Source organism: Scleropages formosus, chromosome 4 (genome assembly GCF_900964775.1).
Source record: "Scleropages formosus chromosome 4, fSclFor1.1, whole genome shotgun sequence".
Taxonomy (NCBI): domain Eukaryota; kingdom Metazoa; phylum Chordata; class Actinopteri; order Osteoglossiformes; family Osteoglossidae; genus Scleropages; species Scleropages formosus.
Window position 1 is genome coordinate 6,790,213 of NC_041809.1, and position 14,288 is coordinate 6,804,500.

Genomic DNA, 14,288 nt, shown 5'->3' on the forward strand with positions numbered 1-14,288 from the left:
TTCAGCGTTCTCAGCGTCTGTATACTGCTAATGTACTGACTAGTAATTCTAATAATAGCATATGAAGAAACACAGCCTTGATGTATGCACTTGCCAACCACTGCTTAGTCAAAGACCAACTGGTTTATTTCATAAATGATCCGTGTACCACAGAATCTGATGTTTATAGCCAGGTTAATTACGCTCACTGTTTAAAGGTATAAATTAGAGGTGGAGGCTCAAAGTTCATTTCTTTATCACTTTTATTATCATCAGCAGTCTGTGAACATGACTGTATACCATTTTTTAAATGAACTGGGGGGGTAACTGGAAGGAACTGAAATTTTCTTTCCTCCAGCCTCACCCTAGCTCATCCCAGAAACATACAGGAATTTTTAGTGCTTGCATAAAGATTACAGTATGTAGCTATATGAAAATGGCTGCAATTTATTTTTCCTCCAGACAACCGCTGATCCTGTGAGTTGCCCTGGCGGAAGGAGACTGTCCAAAGTCCACGACACAAAACCAGTACAAACGAAAGTCCTTGCAAATAATCTGCTATCATTCTAACAATTTTAATCTGAAAGAATGAAAAAATGTGATTTTTTTTTTGATATTTAACACATTGCATAAAACAGCAATCTTTATTAAGCGTTAGGGAAGCTGATAAAGCTCGAAGACCTAATCAAAGCCAAGGCTTGAGGTTTAGATGTAGTACAAGAATATTCCATTTTCTGCAGAAATAATGGGTTTTGGCATGTGGTGGTTAGCCAGAACTGAAATGGTCCCGTGCACAAAGGGAGTCACTGTTAAAGAATAACATTTCTGAGCTGATCCTTGTACCGTACGGGACAGTAAAAGGTAGGAGGGCCCAGGTTAACTGATAATGGCACATTATTGAAATAAATGAAGACAACTCACTTCCTCCTTTGTCCATGGCTGGCTTCACGGGTGACTGTTGTTGGAGGGAATAGCGATTGTGGTTACCAGTCATGGAGGAACTGACGCAGAGAGGAAAGAAAAGGGAGTCAAGGCACAGGTTAGTCTCCCACTGCTGAGATTCTTCCTATTCACACAGCAATTCCACTTGAATTATTCCAGTATATTCCAATATATCTGTGAGACGTACGTTGATTTGGAGAAAAGCGTCCGCTAAATGAATAAATGCAAATGTAAATAACTAACAGCTCTGACTGCCTAAATTTAACCAGAATGACATGGTAGCCTAGTCAGAGGATGCTTCTGTTTTTTCAGCATCAAAAGTTTTTCAGTGTCAAAATGTTTTTTGTTAATGTAAGTACATAGCATATCTATATAGATTACTCAAATTTTATAGAAATTGTCACAGAAGTAAACAATTTCTGGTTTGTAACAAAGTGCCTGTAAAAGACACTACAGTATGATAAAAGTGAAAGTAAAGGAGCAAGCAGAAAGAAAACCAGGAAACAGTGGGAAATAAAAAATATTTTGAGCGTAATTAAGTTCTCAATTAAATTCTCTCTGGTGTTTTCTCTGTAGTTATGTAACTACATTACGGCACATTAGTAGTGGCGCAGTGGGTTTGACGGGGTCCTGGGATGCCTTGCAACGGACTGGTGTCCCATCCTGGGTGTGTCCCCTCCCCCTCTAACCCTTACGCCCTGTGTTGCCAGGCTAGCCTCCGGTTCCCCATGACCCCCGCATGGGACAAGCGGTTTCAGATGATCATGATGATGATGTTGTTATTATTGAAGAGAGCAGCTAAAATCTGAACCACTGAAGCTTGATAAAACTAAAATCGCTGATGACTTTCACTTTGATGCACAAAAATTTAACACAGGAACCAGAGCACATAGCAGACGCTCCTATTGAACATGGGGATTTAACTTTTTTAATCAGACGATATCGTGATGAGGTTTGTATTTATTGTGATGGATTATGCTGTATTGCTATGACACATAATTATTATTAATAGCGAACATTAATAGTGCTCTATACTCTGCAGAAACCCAAAGCGGACACTGGTTCGGTTACAGTACATTTAGGATAACAATCAGGGGCTGTAGCAGCCAATAATGACAGTCTCACAGCTCTCAGGATAACTCTTAATTATTACCTGAAATGCCAGGTAAACTTTACCAATGCATAAAAGTGTAAAATAATTTGGAGATGAGGTAGTCTGAGAACCAGGAAACTGTTGTGCTCTTGACTGGAACTATAGACGCTTGCAGGTCACAATGTGCCATAGAACATGAATCCATGAGCTACTATGAAAGGCATTTCCTACTATACTCACGTCTGTTCGCAGGGACACCTGGGACCCCTTCCAGCTGAACCCGATCGGAGCGGAGAAGGAGAAGAAGAAAAGATGCTTCATTTTGGCCCAGCACCTGGTGGCGGTGATCGTAGGCCTACTGGTTCTGGTCAGCGCTGTCCTCAGCAAGGTGAGCACTCTGTCACACTGCTCATCATCAGCAAGTCATGTGGTCAGATGAAATACTGTAAGTGTTAAGAGTAAGGATACTGACCGGGACATGTCTGGTCCAAAGAGCGACGAAGTACGAGACAGCAATCGATGGACATATGGCTTTCACACTTACTTGTTTAGTGGAGGCATTTCGCCAAAACAGCTTACAATGTTAAGCTACTTTCAGCTGTTCACCGATTTATACAGCTGGGCAATTTTGACAAGAGCATCAGATGGGATTCTAACACTATGCTACCTGCTGCCTTTGGGTTTTTATTACACTTTCAGCCTATAACACACACACACTTTCTGAACCACCTGTCCCATACGGGGTCGCAGGGAACCGGAGCCTACCCGGCAACACAGGGCATAAGGCCGGAGGGGGAGGGGACACACCCAGGACGGGACACCAGTCCCTCGCAAGGCACCCCAAGCGGGACTCGAACCCCAGACCCACTGGAGAGCAGGACCTGGTCCAACCCACTGCACCACTGCACCACTGCACCCCCTTGTTCAGCCTATAACTTCTAGATCAATTCAACATGAAGTGACACTCAAAGAGCCATATAGAATAAATATCGCCTAAACTAGGAAAAGTGGAGAAAGGAAAAGTCGAGCAGCTTTAAAGTGCAGAAAACTGAGCACTGAATAAAAAGTTCAGTCACTCCAGCACTAGGCAAAATTCAAGGACTGAATCGAAATGTGGCTGAAATGGCAATAGATGAATGGCCATATTTCAGTCTGTTAATTTTAAAGTGTAACTTTTCATAAAAAACTATTTGACTAACCGCTGTGATAAAATAAAATAAAGAACATGCTTGTTTTCCCTCCGAAAGTTAGACATTATAAGAGTGATCAAAGTTCACACAAGCATGGGAATATTTCCTTGTAGGAGAAATCTGTGCGATCCATTCCTGTTTGAGTTATGATGCATGTTTGCCCTCTCCATGGATACCAAGGGCCATCAGGGTTCACAGAGCAGTAGCTTGGACATTTATGGCATAATGGGAACCTGTAAACATAGACAACTAGAAGACAGAAGAGCTCAAAGTAAACCTGCTAATAATTTGACCAACCCCTCACAGAACATCCTTGTACTTTCAGAGGCTGAGTAAGACCTTCTGTAAAAACATCACAGCTGCTCAGCAGGCTATTCGACTAAATTACACAATAGTCACAGGGATAGTCTGAAAGAGTCATTTCTGATATCTGCTGCCTTATGATTCACTGTAGATCACTATCATCACTGTGACATGTTCCATGTGCAACATTTATTCATTTAACTGTTGCTTTTCTCTGATACAATTTATGACATCAAGGCATTTGCAATTATTTATCCATTTATAGAGCTGGGTAATTTTTATTGGAGTAACTCAGTGTAAGTACCTTGCTCAAGAGTGCTAGAGATGTGATTTGAGCTTCTGACCTTTGTGCCCAAAGGCAGCAGCACTAACCACTATGATACCACCAGCCACACAGTATAGTACAGTATTAATTATGATGAAATTATATAAACTGTACAGTACACAAGGGGTTAACATGTTCTGTTTCTTGGTCACAGGGCTCTTTGCTTGTTCTTTGTGCGATGGCAAGTCCCAAGTCCCTGGAGAAAAACCACGACCAGCAATTCTACCTCCTCATGTTGGTGTTCTGCTTGGTGATGCCAAACGTGTTGATGTTCCTCAAGTCCTTATGGAAGTGTGCTTTCAAGAACTTTGTCTCCCCGAACATGAAAACTATGGGCATTGTGAGTCAGTTTACACACAATAAAAATGAGATTAAATAGCAGACACTAAAATCTGTACTTGTTTTAGAAACACCAAATACTCTGTTTCATAATGTCTGTTATGTAAGTTACGGCATGGGAAGGTTATTTAATAAGAGATATATTCAGTAGGGACATCCTAATTTTAATTAAATCACAACTATGAAATAATTGAATATACAGAGCTGTTTGAAAGTACAGTATGTCAACCGCTTGCGTCCCTTAGTTTTACCATGAAATGGTTATTTAATGAGAAGCAGTGCTTCTCATCCAACATAACAGGTGTTTAATGATCAGTTCCACATGTTGCTTTAGAAAAAAATCATGTGTGTGGTAGAAACATGGAAGTAGTGCAGGTGCAAAAATAAGCGAAATCCAAGTTACATTGATTAAACCAAGTAGGTAAGTAGGATCAGATGTGTAAATCATAGTCATTTATTCATTTTATAAGTTTAAGTTTTAGATTTTCCAAATTTGTTTTATTATTTTATACAGGAATAATGACCATCCCTATAGGGTTCACATTATTTCAAGCAGCACTGCAAGTGCATACTTCGCTCTATACATTTATGTTGCTATGCTGTGTTGTATTAATAAGTATTAATAAGAATATAAACAACCCCAAATTTTCTTTGTTTCATTTTCCAGATCTGCCTTATTGAGGGTTTGGTTTCTTTAGGAACATCCCTGCTTGTGTTAATTGTGATGCCTCAGTTCGACGTACTGACCAACCTCTTCATCACTGGAGGCGTGTGCATAGTGTCCAGCGTTTTGCAGATTGCTTTCCGCTTACAAAAAGAGAACTGGAAAATTATTTTTCCAATCTGCTCCTTGATTCTTGTGCTGACCGGTTATGGACTTTTAGCAAGCGACTACTACGTACGGGCGAGCTCTTACGTGGGAAAGGAGACGAATGAGAACTTTGTGTACGTGGGCGTTGGAATTCTCTCCTCTCTGCTGGTTTCCCTCAACTGGTGGGAAAACCCTCTAAAGGCCAGCAACAGCATTCAGGATATGCTTTCGGAGCTGGAAGGTTTCCGAGACTTTGTCTTCATGATCACTAGCATTTTGAGGATAGCCATCATTGGCGTCGTTTATGCCATTTACTTTGCTTTTATTCAGCAGCCTCACATTGACTGGTCGTACTTCTCACATGTGCCCACGCAGACACTGCACCTTGGAATCTCACTCTTTTTCCTCCAAGCCTTCACATCCGCTGGCTGCCACTGGTTTGGGGTGGTCGCCTGCAAGATCCACGCAGTGCGGGTCAGTTTTGCCATCCCTGTGTGTTTCACCGTGCCGGCTGTGCTGATCGTAGCAGTGGCCTTGTTCCTCACGCAGGCTGGGAACTCCAGCAGAGTCCTGGAGGAAGTTGCCACGGCAAACTTCACCTCATTCTGCTCTTCCTTGGGAAGCATCAACAATAGGAATGGCACAGAGCTCATACTGGCTGAGATCTCCAACAGCATCTGCAGGACAACACTCAACAGTTACTACGAGTCATGGCCACTCGCTATGCTGGCCACTGAGGGCCTCTGCATGTGGCTGGGCCTCCTGGCTGCTACGCACTACGTTTGGAAGATTAAGATCCAGAGGATAGAACGCACGTCTCAGCTCTTTGTGCGCCGGCTGTACGAGTCGGCATTCATTGACCAGTCATTGCTACTCAACACTAAGATAAAGGTTGTCCGAGCAAGGAACCAGGACAGGCAAGTCACGGTTATGGCTGATACTGCCCTCATTGCTTAAGAACATTGTATTTTTCATGGGTTACACAGCCTTTGAAGTATACTCAGGTATACTTCCGATTTATCCTGTCAAATTATTTATGGGGTCAAATATTGACATCAACAGCACACTTTGTAATAGTCAAGCAGATACAAGGCGAATTGCCCTCTTATTCAATACAAGAGTGACTCAGTTTGGATGGGGAAAAAAAAAAATTGTTTAACTGAACAGCATAATAGGAACGGGAGCAGAATTCACAGTATTCTGTTCCTCATGAGCAAATATTAGCAGCTTTGCAAATTTTGATCTTACCATACAAAACACAAGGAACAGTAACTCACAATCCATGGACTTGCTGCTGTTTGAAAATGGTATTTGTTATTTGTTTACTACAGTAAAGATGAGCTTGAAAGCTGTGTAATCTACCTTTGTGCTACCATGTGGCATGAAACTTATGATGAAATGTTGAAGATCCTCACCTCAATGTTCAGGTAAGTCGGCATTACATAAATATGGTAAAATGCACGGTATGAAAATGGCTTTGCCAGAAAAAAAACATCTCATCATTCCCTTTCATTTTTCATTTCAGGCTGGACCGATACAGAGGCGATCCTAAAGAACAACACAAAGATGATTTTGATTTTGAATGCCACATATTTGTAGATGATGCATTTCAGACTGAAAAAGATACTGAGAAAAGGTTAACCAATGAATATGTGAATAATCTCATACAAGTGGTCATAGAAGTCTACAGGTCAGTATGTTTTTAAGTATTTTGATTGCAGTATAAATGGTTCTCTGTAGAAATATCCCCAACATTTCGTCTTGGACACATTTTCGTAATTTTGTAATTTTTCGATACTGCTAACGGTGATTATAACCAGTTAAATATAAAACCTCTCTTTGAAACGATGAAACATTCAGCTAGCTAATCACAAAAATTAATTCTGTTCAATTTTCAGAGTATTTACAAACAAAGAGCCAGATGACGTGTCAATTATTGAAACTCCATATGGTGGACGTCTGATGTTCACGATGCCAGAGGGAAATATGTTGTTCTTTCATCTGAAAGATAAGCAGCTGATCCGGAACAAAAAGAGATGGTCACAGGTAGATAGTATTAAAATAAATTTGTCGTAATCAAAATGTCTGAACAACAAGTTTCTGTCAATTGAAAAGGAAAAAATTAGGTTATAAATGATACTTTCATATGGCAAAAGGTGATTATTTAAACACAGCTATGTTTTCTTTCAGATTATGTACATGTACTATTTGTTGGGCTGGAAAGGCTACCTTGCTAAGAATCCTCCAAAAATAACAGTAGGTATATAACTGTGAAATTTTGACACTGAGGAAAAAATAAAGTTAAATTTACAATAATGTAAATAAGATAAATAAATCTAAATGTAAAATGTTTGAAGTTACAACTTGCTGATTTTTTTTTTTGCTATCTAGAGGCAGAACAATCCCTGTCGCTCAAGTCTCATATCACTGGACGGTGAAAGTTTCGGGGTTGTAACCCATGACAATGACAGCAAGAGGAGATTCATTTCGGAAGACAACACATACATCCTTGCACTGGATGGGGACACTGACTTCCACCCCTCCGCTGTGATCCTGTTGGTTGACCGGCTCCGGATGTACAACAACGTTGGTGCAGCATGTGGCAGAATTCATCCAACCGGAATGGGTAAAACAAAGACCTAACAGAGATGGAGATACAACTGTATGGTGAAGCTGTATCAGTAATGCTATATTATAAAGAATGAAGTATAAGAACTTTTTAAAAATTCAATTGACAAATGAAACCAGAAGTCTATTTGAATAAGAATGTTACTCAATGAAAAGGATTTTGAAAGATACTGACATTTCTGGTAATTTTTTACTGAAAACACAGACATGACACTGTGTCATCTCCACAGGACCAATGGTGTGGTACCAGAAATTTGAGTATGCCGTGGGGCATTGGCTCCAGAAAACTGCAGAGCACGTCTTTGGGTCTGTCCTCTGCAGTCCTGGATGTTTCAGTTTATTCCGGGGATCAGCCCTGATGGATGACAATGTCTTGAAGAGATACACAACAAAGTCTACCAGAGCGGCAGAATATGTCCAGTATGATCAAGGTGACTTAGAATCTGTCTGTTTTATGTGTTGCTTGCTCATGCTACGAAACCAATTATGTGTTTTTATTTTGCCCAGATACTGCTGTATCTCTTGCCGCCTATTGATTTGTACAAATGTACATTTTGACCAAAGATTACGATTTAGGTATACCTCAGGGCACAACACCGGGTCCCTTCTATTTGGCCAGCAGCCTGCTCTCTTAGTGTAAATGCCTCTTGGGGGGGGTATTACATCTTTTATTAATAAGCTACATTATTTGTTCATTAATCACTTCAACTGGCATCCTCTCCAGGGTGTCCCCTGCCTCATACCCTGTGCAGTGCAGACTCCACCCTACACTAGACTAGCAGTTATTGATAATGGATGTATAGACTGATTAATGACTTCGGGAATAGGAAACATAATTATTTTAGGAAGGGAGTATTATTTTGGAGTTTTACATGACTGAGAGTGACTTACTGATACGTGTCAACTCAAACCCATCTTGTGCCCAGGTGAGGACCGCTGGCTGTGCACGCTGCTGCTCCAACAGGGCTGGAGGGTGGAGTACAATGCTGCCTCAGATGCTTACACTAATGCTCCTCAGGAATTCAAAGAGTTCTACAACCAGAGGCGACGTTGGGGCCCCTCCACCCTGGCCAACACCCTGGACCTCCTGCATAGTGGGAAGGAGACAGCTCAGAGGAACTCCTCCATCTCCATGCTATACATCGCCTATCAGATTTTCACTGTTGGATCCTCCATTCTGGGACCCGCTTCCGTCAGTTTGATGATAGCTGGTTAGTGTCTCAGCACCACCAAGTTATTACTTCCAGTGTATATGATAAAGGTTTTTAAACACACATTATTATTAATAAAAAAAAATAAATTGAGGCTGTATGTCTTAAAGAATTAAAGTATAATAATGTTTTTTCAGTGCAATAAAACTGTAAAATACTGTTCATGGGATTCAGAGTACATTATGAGAAAGAGCTTGTCTTGACAAGACTAATAATGGTGCCGTTTTCTTGTCTTCTTCGTGATACTTATCATTTACATTTGTTCATTTAGCTGACACTTTTCTCCAAAGCAGCTTATAATGTTCAGGTTACAGTTATTTACCCATTTATACAGCTGGATAATTTAGGGTAGGTACCTTGCTCAAGGGTACTACAGCTTGAGGTGGGTATGAATCCTGCAACCTTTGGGTCCAAAGGCAGTAGCTCTAACCACTACACTACCAGCGTATCAGTGTCTCAACATTCAGGTTTTCCCTTATGAGGTAGTCAAGGTAGCCATGTAGTAGTAAGGGTCTACTTTCATTGCAGTGAAACAGACCCAAGTCATTATTCTAAATACATGTGGGATTTTTGTTTGGTCTCCTTTCAGGTGCTTTCCAGTTTGTGTTCCAAATGGAAGGCACACTGGCAATTATAGTGTCCATCATCCCTCCTGTCATTTACATGCTCATCTGCTTCACGTGCAAAACAAACTTCCAGATCTCGATTGCGGCCATCTTGAGCGTCTTGTATGCTTTCCTGATGACCGCATCCTTCTTTTCCATCATTGGTGAGAGCTGTGAAAGGGATCTACACTGTGAATAATAGATTATCTTTTATTAATGTAGTCATATTATTTTCTTGTGGCATTTTATTAACAACACTGGCATCGTTTCCGCAGGTGACATGGTTATACAGCAGACCTTTATTACCCCCACTGGCATCTTCCTGGTGTCCATGAGCATCCTGTACCTGGTCACTGCCATACTCCATCCGCAGGAGTTTGGCATGATTGTCTACGGTCTCATGTACTTCATCTGCATCCCAAGCGGGTATCTTCTTCTGACCATCTACACCCTAGTCAATATGCATAACGTGTCTTGGGGAACCCGAGAGACGAACCACGACAAGGCAGTGACAAAACGGGTGGGGGTGTTGTGCGACCGCAGCTGCAAGCTTTGCTGCTGGGACATGAAATGTCAAGTTACTCAGGAGACGGAGAACATAGTCCTGCAGCAAATAAAAAATGTGGTGAACCCAAATGTGAAAGGAGTGCCTTTGAAAGCTCTGGAAAATCAGGAAAGTAGACAGCTTCTACACCAACCAGCAGAAGATCAATGTCAACATCAGGCCCCCCAGCACAAAATGACCAGCTTCAAACGCAAGGTGCCAGACAGAGAACAACTTCGTAAAGATGAAGATACCTCTGAATCTGAAGCAAGGTAGGATTTTAGACAAATAAACCTCAACAACAAAAAGAGGGATTTTATTTTTCTGACATTTGAACAATTATTGATACCATAATTTGTTTTTAACGATATTTTAATCAATGTACTGAGAAACCAGCACAACATATTCACGGTATGAAACAGCATGTTTGGCACACATAGTTATGTATGATGGTGATAAATGAGTGCAATCCCTTGATTTACTAAATTAATCTCTTCCTGAAATGGCGTGGACTCAGAAATTTCAAACCCCAAACCAATTTTTCTAAATTTCCCCCAGTTTTCCCTAAAAAAACACCTGCATAACTGTCAACCCATGATTTCAGCATAAAACACTTTAAAACCAATTACCTAATTAGCAAACAGTTAATGATGTTATCAATGGGTATGTTTTTAGGCAATATGCTTTGCAATGTAAATGTGTTTTCTGATATCCAGTAAACAGCAACAACATTTGTTAAAAAATAAGTGCAGACAACAATTTAAAATAAACACGGCGATTTACTGTAATTAACTGTTACTGTACTCACCGAGTGAAGAGAAGAACAGTCGATTACGAGTTGTGGTGGGTGGAGGAGACTTAGCAGTCATTCTTGCACTGCCACTGCAGAAACATGATGGAAAAAAACGAAAACGATACAGGAAACCAACAGGAAACAGCTGATAGGACACTAGTGCCAACTATAGTAAATTGTAGATGCTCCTTGACTAACGATGGGGTTACGTTCCGATAAACCCAATGTAAGTGGAAAAATCGTAAGTCGAATACAGTACTGCACCTATCGAACATCATAGCCTAGCCTAACTGACCTTAAACGTGCACAGAACACTTACCGGAGCCTACAGCTGGGGAAATTTAAGCAGGAGACAAACATGGGCATTTAGTAGACGTGATGGGATGCAAAAAGACAAAAAGATGTTTTGAAAAGAGTATCGGTAGTTTACACTTGCTGTTGTTTACACTCGTTTGAATGATCGCTATAGAGACTGTGATCATGGTTGAGTGGATGCTGCGGCTCACTGCCATCGCCCAACATCGGGAGAGAGTATCGTACCGTATATAGCAAGTGTGGGAACAGATCGAAATTCAAAATACGCAATACGGATTCTACCGAATGCGTATCAAATCGTACCATTATAAAGTCGAAAGATTGTAAGTCAAACCATTGTAAGTACGGGAGCATCTGTACTCTACTTCTGCTTCACTCACACTTCTTGGACACGCTTTGGATAAATTTTGTGATACTGATTTTTCATGATGTAAATCGAAAATTGGGTATTAAAAACCAAAAGCCGTTGTCCCAAAATTGCAGATAAAGACAGTTTGTAAATCAAGGGATACATGTAGTCACATAAAATAACCCCATAAAAGTAACATTTCTGAAGTTAACATTTTGGGAACATTTTTCAGCGAGAGTGATGACAGCGTGAATAAAAAAGCGGACCAAAGGGATTATGATGATTATAATTATGGTGAAAAAGAGGAAGAGGTTGTTCCATACGGTGGTGAGTGTAATAGCACAAAATACAAAGTACACTGTAAAACCCCAATACTCTCACAAGACTTACATGGGGTATAAAGTGTTAATGATGTATTAAGTATTGTCTTCCAATTTTTTTTCCAAGACTGGGTGAATCCTGTCAAAACGGAGTTCCTGAAGAAGTTGACGTATGCCAACCTGAAGAGGAACCTGCAGGAGCAGGTCCGCTATTCCCTGAGGAACAAGGACCAGGATGATTTGTGTGAGGAGCTGGTGCAGATGCTGACGGATGAAGTGAATGGTGAGCTCAAGGACAAGGTTGGCCCTGAGGATGTGCTGCTGGACAGCCAACTTGAGGAGCTGCAGTACGCGCTCAACGAGACTGCCCGCAGGGTCCTTAAGACCAACCGCATGGAGCGTTTGGAGAAACGGGTGAAGCGTGCCATTGAGAAGACCCTCATCGCCCCACAGGTGGAGAAGCTGACTGAGGTGAGCATCCTTGATCGGCGAGCGATGCACAAATACAACGAGGAACAGGGTGGGGTTGGGAGGGCTATCGGACTGACTTTTGCAACCACTACATTAATACAAGTGTCTAGCTATCTTTATCAACAACTTATTATACCACCACCCTTAAATGTTTCCTGTGATGATAAACATACCTTTGTATCTTTTATTTCTCTAAGCCTCTGAAATCTACTCAGTAAAATGTTAACTGATGTTTACTTTCCCTGTGCAGGAAGAGAAAGACTTTTGGCTTAAACTAATAGAAAGATATCTGTCACCTATACTTGATGACAAAGCTCATAAGGAAGAAGTTACGAGGGAGCTGAAATCCTTGAGAAACAAGGTAGGGTTCAGTTTAGAATCAAAGCTAAATCTCTGTAAACCCTTTAGCTTTGTCATGTCTTGTCAAGCTGTGCGAATGTGAACATTGCAGTTTAATTTTGTAGTTGCTGCCAAATTTTACTTCAAATTAAGTCCAACAATATTTTCCCTGATCAGGGCGGTATTACTCACACAGTGTGATGATAATGAAGTTGGATACTCTTAATTGTTTTGGTGACCTTGATCTCATCTCCAGACACATTTTTGGAAAGGGTCAGAAGTTTTGTTCATGGATCTTTTAGTATTTGAGATGCTTACGTGAAGTCTTGCAAAAGTAATAATCCCAGTTAATGTTTTTCGAGGCCAAGACAAAAAAAGGAGGAGATTGCTCATGTGCTACAGGTCTCATGAGAGAGAAACTTGTACAACTGTGGGGGACCTACAAGTGTCTCAGCATCTCCTTTGCATTTCATGACTCTTTACGGAGAGAACAACATAATGAGCAAGAACGTAAAAGAAATGATAAATTCCACGGCTTGCAATAATTTTCAGGTGTTTTCCCTCTAACACGAAATATAAACCTTTGTCTCTTTTCCTTACCTTAGGTCAGAATGTGTTTGCTGTTTCACGCTTGTGCTGTATTTGCCCTACTCTACACTACCCAGAATACCCTTAATGGGAACATTAAAAGTATACACTAACAACCTGTGCTCTTGTTGCAGGCCGTCTTTTTTTACTTTATCCTAAATGTCCTATGGGTTGTGGCCACTTTCTTCCTCCAAGTAATCGGTGACACTATCAGCATCCACATTCCCAAATACTTTCCCAACGGAACCAAGTCTGATGACACCATGAAGGTGGAGCCCCTGAGCCTGATGTTCCTCCTGTCATTTGCTGTGTTGCTGCTGGTGCAGTTCTTAGCCATGCTTTACCACAGGTACAGCATTTATGTGCTCAGACCCCTATTTTTAGCAGCTTTGCACATCTCTACCTTACTAAATCTATCCATGTTTTGAATAATTACAGACACATGCACACTTACTGTGTGATCCAAGTTCTTTTTTAAGTACTTCAAACTTTATAATATATAGTTTAGTATGGACCTAACATACACATTTTTCTCTACAGGATTTATACCCTCATCCATGTGGTATCCTACAGAAGCACAGAAAAAGAATACAAAGTCAACGCTGATGTGAGCAAGTTTTCCATATGAAAAGAAAAACTGAAAAGCTTTATAAGATCAAATGTTATTTTTTTTAACAAACTGTTAATCTATTTTCCTATCATTCGTGCAGGAGGATGATGATGGCCTAATGTATGAAAACCAGATTGCCAACGGCCTTGTGATCACCAGTGACGACTTGTGAGACTAACAGTTCACCTTATTGTTACTGACATAAATGTTTATCACAGCTTTATACACCTAGTTGCAACACAAAGGTGCAAAGTACAAACATGTCAGTAGCCCAGTTCAAATTATGGATAGATTTTTCAATGTATAGTTTGTAGTAGACTGGTGTTTAAATATTTAATTTCAATTGAAATTAAATATTTAAACACCAGTCTACTACTGTCTTAAAATAATATTTATGAAAAAATATCTTGAAGTATTTAAAAAAAGCAGAGCAGAAAATGGGGAAATTTTTTTTTTTTTAAAGCCAGGAAGATACTGTACTTTAAAGAAAATCATTGTGGGTACACTCCCCCCCCCCCGAGAAATGTATCTTT

The 14,288-nt window shown here is 40.5% G+C and overlaps 1 protein-coding gene across 1 annotated transcript; it reads left to right on the forward strand.

Annotated features, from left to right (window-relative positions):
* The first annotated feature begins 971 nt into the window (after positions 1–971).
* chs1 (chitin synthase 1) lies at positions 972–14,108 on the forward strand. Its single transcript, XM_018749311.1, has 18 exons — positions 972–1,018; positions 2,267–2,402; positions 3,987–4,172; positions 4,839–5,899; positions 6,314–6,409; positions 6,508–6,672; positions 6,881–7,028; positions 7,173–7,238; positions 7,374–7,608; positions 7,841–8,041; positions 8,537–8,821; positions 9,411–9,590; positions 9,702–10,242; positions 11,660–11,754; positions 11,875–12,218; positions 12,469–12,579; positions 13,280–13,752; positions 13,856–14,108. Exons 1-17 carry the CDS (start codon positions 972–974, stop codon positions 13,571–13,573), a joined length of 4,191 nt encoding a protein of 1,396 aa, XP_018604827.1. The 3' UTR covers positions 13,574–13,752; positions 13,856–14,108.
* The last annotated feature ends 180 nt before the right edge of the window (positions 14,109–14,288 follow it).